The following is a 5,275-nucleotide window of genomic DNA, read 5'->3' on the forward strand; positions in this document are numbered from 1 at the left end:
ATCATCATCATCATCAATCAATCAATCAATCAATCAATCAATCAATCAATCAATCAATCAATCAATCAATCAATCAATCAATCAGTCAATTAATCAATCAATCTATCGATCGATCAACCAACCAACAAACCAACCAACCAATCAATCAATCAATTGTATAACTAATTGATCAATCAACAAGTCAATCAGTAAACCAATGAATCCAGCAAGCAAATGACCTTGAAAAATATCTCCGTGTTGTTGATTCCAGGCTTGGCATGAACGATACATTCAATGGTGAAGTTGGTAACGTGCAGTCGGGCCTTTATCGTGTGGGGGCATTTGAAATGTGGGCGATCTGAAAGTGGGTCATTTAAAAATTGGGTCATTTTGAAAAGTGGGTCATTTATAAAATGGGTCATTTTTAAAAAGCGGGTCATTTTTATATTGGGTCATTTTTTTAAATGTGCAATTGTACAAGCTGCAAAGTCAATGCAATATAAAACAGCTATAAAAATTACAAAATTACAAACCCACACACACACACACCACACACACACACACACACACACACACACACACACACACAGAGCAACTCACACTTATCAAGAACGACAGTCAACTCATCCACCCTATTGAACCCCTCGTCATTAGCGTGGCCGCCCTCGACCTCTCCACGGCAGACGACATTCTTATGGTGCAGGTCATACTCAATCTTGAAATTATCAGCCCTCAATATCGTGTCATATGACATAGTTTGCAGACCCTTGTGACCTTGACCTAGATTCAGTTTGACCTTCGGTGTGAACCTGTGGGTTATATCGCGATGACCCACGGTTATCCGAACTTTTGGCTGGGGAAAGCCGCCTAGTTTAAAGGGTTTTGAAGAAATATTTTTGACACTTCATCCAAATTAGATGCAAATAATATGATGTTAATTGACATTAAAATATCCTATTATAATAATAATTTACGTTAGTATGATTTTTACATTGCACTCTTTCTAATTACAATAATCATCAGTGGAATAACTACAATAATAACGTTAGCAAACATCGTCACCAGGTCAGAGGTCACATGGTACGATGACGTAACATTGAGTGTTTGTATGCGTGCATGTGTGTGGTGTTTGTACGTGTGTGTGTGTCTGTGTGTGTGTTTGTGTGTGTATGTGTGTGTGTTTAAACGTGTATATATTTAAAAAACAACAACAACAATTGTAACATTAACAAAAACATTACCGAGAGGAAAACAACAAAAATAACAATAATATTTATAATAAAAACAACGACATCGGTAATAACATCAACAACATCAACATCATCAACATCATCAACAACAACAACATCAACAACGTCAACATCAACATAAACTTAAACAAAAACATCAGCAGCAACATCAACAACAACAACAACTTGAGCGTCAACAATCCACCTCTAACTCGACATCTGAATAGCACGTGATCTCCTTCATTTAAATGAGTGACGTCATCGCCATTGTCATCATCGTCATCGTCATCGTCATCATTTCTGATGATGTTGAGGTTGTTGTTGGGGGTGGAGAACATTCGACTCGGCTTGATGTCCCTCCATTTAAGTTCCGTTATTGGTGCTGTTTGTGCGTGTGTGTTTGTGTGCGCACGTGTGTGTTTGTACGTGTAAATCTGTGTTTGTGTGTGTTTGTGTGTATGTGTTTATACGCAATTTTAGGTGACTGTTTATGTATTTTATGCGTGTATGTTATGTGTTTGTGAATGAGGCAAACTGTACTTGTTTGTGTAAAAAATTTGTGTATGTATGTGTTTTGGTGTGTGGGTGTATCTATATAAATATATATATAAATATATATATAAATATATATGTGTGTATGTGAGTATACGCGCGCGCGTGTGTGTGTGTGAGTGCGTGTGTGTGTAAATGAAACAACAACAACACTATCAACAACAACAACAACATCAGTTATAACATTACATCAAAAACAGTAGCACAACAACAACAACCAACCAACCAACAACTTGAATAAGAACATGTTGTGAGAAGAACTTGTCGTCTTTGTGGCCGCTGCAAAAGTAAACACCAGAATCTGACGTCTTCGCGTCTGAGTGAGTGAATAAACGAAAAAATTAAAAAAAAAATGAAAAATGAATAAAAGAAAGCAGGAAAAATTAAATTTTCAATTAAAATAGCTTCACATATTTGCAAACATCAACTCTGTAATTCCACCAAAAGCTGGATCCTGCCTGCCTGGGATGGGAAGGTCGGGGGGAGGGAAGAAGCCAAAACCGAAAAAAGTTTGCGCGCTATTTTTGCTTGTTGGAAAATTTTTGTAAAGTTTTTTCAAAAAAGTTCTTCTAAATGTAATATATATATATACTGCAAAAAATAACAAAGATGATTAAAAAGTAAGTGGAGTTGGCTAGGCTTCAAAAATTACAAAAGATCTTTGTTGGGGTGATGAAAAATTCGCCACTGTACTCATTCACCTTCATCAAATATCATTAGCATCATTCCTATCGTTACAACCATCATAACCACTAGAGTCGTCACAATCATCACTCTAAATAACATCATCATCCTCACCTAATATATTAAGGAAATAGTTCAGATGATCGAAGCCCTTCTTAACTTGCTGTATCTCCACGGTGTACCTTGCACCCCCACCTGCACTCCCACCTGCACCCCCACCCACACTGCCTCCGCCAACGCTCGTCGTCTGCTTCTCCTCCTTGAAGTCCCCGGTCAGTATCTTGTTTTTGCTTATGGTCAGGTCAGTCAGTTGGGAGGGTGATGATGGTGACGTGGTTGATGATGTAGGTGACGTGACGTCGAACGAGTCTGACGTGTTTCCTGTTTTGATGTTGTCGAAATGGAGCGGTGAGATTCAGGCGGGTGCATGTGGGTTGGTTTTTTTTTTCTCTAGTAATCTCAATTGGATAAGCAAGTATCGTAATGATTTAATGTAGTTTCTTGCAGGGTAACTTCTACTGCGTCATAAAACGCAATTTTAAAATAACAGTATTCAACCCAATGAGAAAAACCAATTTTAATTTTGAGAATATTTAACAATGAAAGAATTATTAATAACTAACTACCACCAAAAATATACCACTTAAACTTGTAGGTACTGCACCACCCAAAAAATTCACCCCACCAATCTCCAAATTTAGTACCCAAACGAGAACTTACTACCCACCAATCTACCCCCTAACCATAATAAACATGCTTATGCCATGACATAAGTGGTGGTGACTCGAGTTGGTGGCCTATGATGGTACACTGCAGCCGGATGAGCTCTCCCTCCTTGAAAATTTTTTTCTCGGGGGTGAATGCCACGTCCAAGTGTCCGTGGGCCGGTTGGGGTTGGGCTGTTTGTAGATGGGTGGTTGGTAGGGGTTAGGGTTAATTATTGTTAATTGTTTGTAAGTTATAGCAGTTGAATCTTGGACACCTTTAAAAATTCCTAGTTTGTTCTAAATAATCAAAATAATAATAATGATAATAATAAAATTAAAACCAACCAACCGACCAACCAATCAATTAATCAACCAACCCACCTTTCATCCAACCAACCAATCGACCATTCAACTAACCCACCCAACAACTAGCCAATCAACCAACCCACTAACCAATCAATCAACTAACCAACCAATCAACTAACCAATCAACCAATCAATTAACCAATCAACTAACCAATCAACTAGCCAATCAACCAATCAATCACTCCAAAAAACCAAATAAAATTAAATATCGATTTGAAACTGATTGAAATATCATCTGAAAACATTGTCGCTAGTGTAGCTGAAGCCTCTTGAGAATTTATTTTCACGTTTTTGTTTCAGTGAACATTTAAATGGATTAATATTTATAATATTATTGAAATTATATAAATATAATATTATTATTATAATATTATATTTAATTATATAATTATATATTAGAAGAAGAAGTAGTATAGTAGTAGTAGTAGTAGTAGTAGTAGTAGTAGTAGTAGTGGTAGTAGAAGAAGTGGTAGCAGAGGAAGTATTTATAGTAGAATTGCATTGACGGGGTTAGAATGCAAAAAGATCCGACCTATCACATGCAATGTGTGTGATGCGTGAATTTGCGTTGTTTGCGTGTGTGTGGTGTGTTATGTGTATGTGTGTGCAGTGTGTGTGTGTGGTGTGTTATGTGTATTTTTGTACAGTGTCTGAGTGTGTGTGTGTGTGTGTGGTTTGTGTCTGTGTGTGTGTGTCTGTGTGTGTAGTAAGTGTGTGTGAGTGTGTGTATCCGTGTGCGTAAAATGTGCATTTGTTGATACCTCTGAGATTTAATTAAGAGAGAAATGTAAAATAGAAAATAAATCACTACCATAACTACGGTAATTATAATATAATCATCATAATTATCCCAAATTATATTTTATACGCATAATAATAATAATTTTACAAGGCTCATTACATGGCCCATATAACATAAGCACTTGACGACGGCAAACAACATCAATTGTTTGTTCGCCCCATATAAAATATGCTTCCATCATTATCATCATCATTCCCTCATCATCATCATCATTCCCTCATCATCATCATCATTTCCTCATCATCATCATCTTCATCGTTATTATTATCGTTATGATAAATATCATTATATCATTATATATATACATTATCTATATATATATATATATATATATATATATATATATATATATATTAATGTTATTTATGTGTTGATGTTCTTGTCACTATATTATTGTCATCTTTTTTTCACCATCCTACATAGAACGGGGGTGGGCAAACTACGACCAGACATTTTGACCAGAAAAAGGAACCACAAACCTTAAAAAAGTTCTCCCCCGGGTCGAAAAAATTTGCAATTTAAGTATATTTGCGGCCCTTCAAGGGTAAAATAGATTTCAATGCGGCCCTCACAGTAAAAAGTTTGAGCACCCTACCATATAGCATTATCATTATTGTTATTATAATTATATATTATAGCATCATCGTTATTATTGTTATTATTACACATAGCATTATTATTATCATTATTATTATTATTACTATTAGACATCACCATCATCATCCAATATCAGGCAGAAGCAAGGTTGACAATTTTCCCTTGTAATTCATGTAGTTATATATTCTTCTCTCTCTCTCTCTCTCTCTCTCTTTCTTTCTTTCTCTCTCTCTCTCTCTCTCTCTCTCTCTCTTTCACACACACACACACATTTATATATTTATGTGAGCATAGCAGAGAGAGAGAAAAAGAGAGAGAGAGAGAGAGAGAAAGAAAAAGAGTGAAAGAGAGCGAAGGAG

At 36.0% G+C, this 5,275-nt stretch overlaps 1 protein-coding gene across 1 annotated transcript in view; it reads right to left on the reverse strand.

Moving 5' to 3' along the window:
- HELRODRAFT_182241 (hypothetical protein) overlaps positions 1 to 4,772 on the reverse strand; it is a gene marked incomplete at both ends in the record, with an annotated part of 5,720 nt that extends 948 nt beyond the window's left edge. Inside the window, 7 exons of the mRNA XM_009032547.1 lie at positions 219 to 337; positions 580 to 846; positions 1,414 to 1,590; positions 1,987 to 2,076; positions 2,559 to 2,825; positions 3,188 to 3,343; positions 4,739 to 4,772. Of these exons, the coding sequence (XP_009030795.1) occupies positions 219 to 337; positions 580 to 846; positions 1,414 to 1,590; positions 1,987 to 2,076; positions 2,559 to 2,825; positions 3,188 to 3,343; positions 4,739 to 4,772 (1,110 nt within the window). The remainder of the gene's footprint in view (positions 1 to 218; positions 338 to 579; positions 847 to 1,413; positions 1,591 to 1,986; positions 2,077 to 2,558; positions 2,826 to 3,187; positions 3,344 to 4,738) is intronic.
- Positions 4,773 to 5,275: the final 503 nt, after the last annotated feature.

The sequence above is a fragment of the Helobdella robusta genome (assembly GCF_000326865.2).
Source record: "Helobdella robusta unplaced genomic scaffold HELROscaffold_83, whole genome shotgun sequence".
NCBI lineage: Eukaryota > Metazoa > Annelida > Clitellata > Rhynchobdellida > Glossiphoniidae > Helobdella > Helobdella robusta.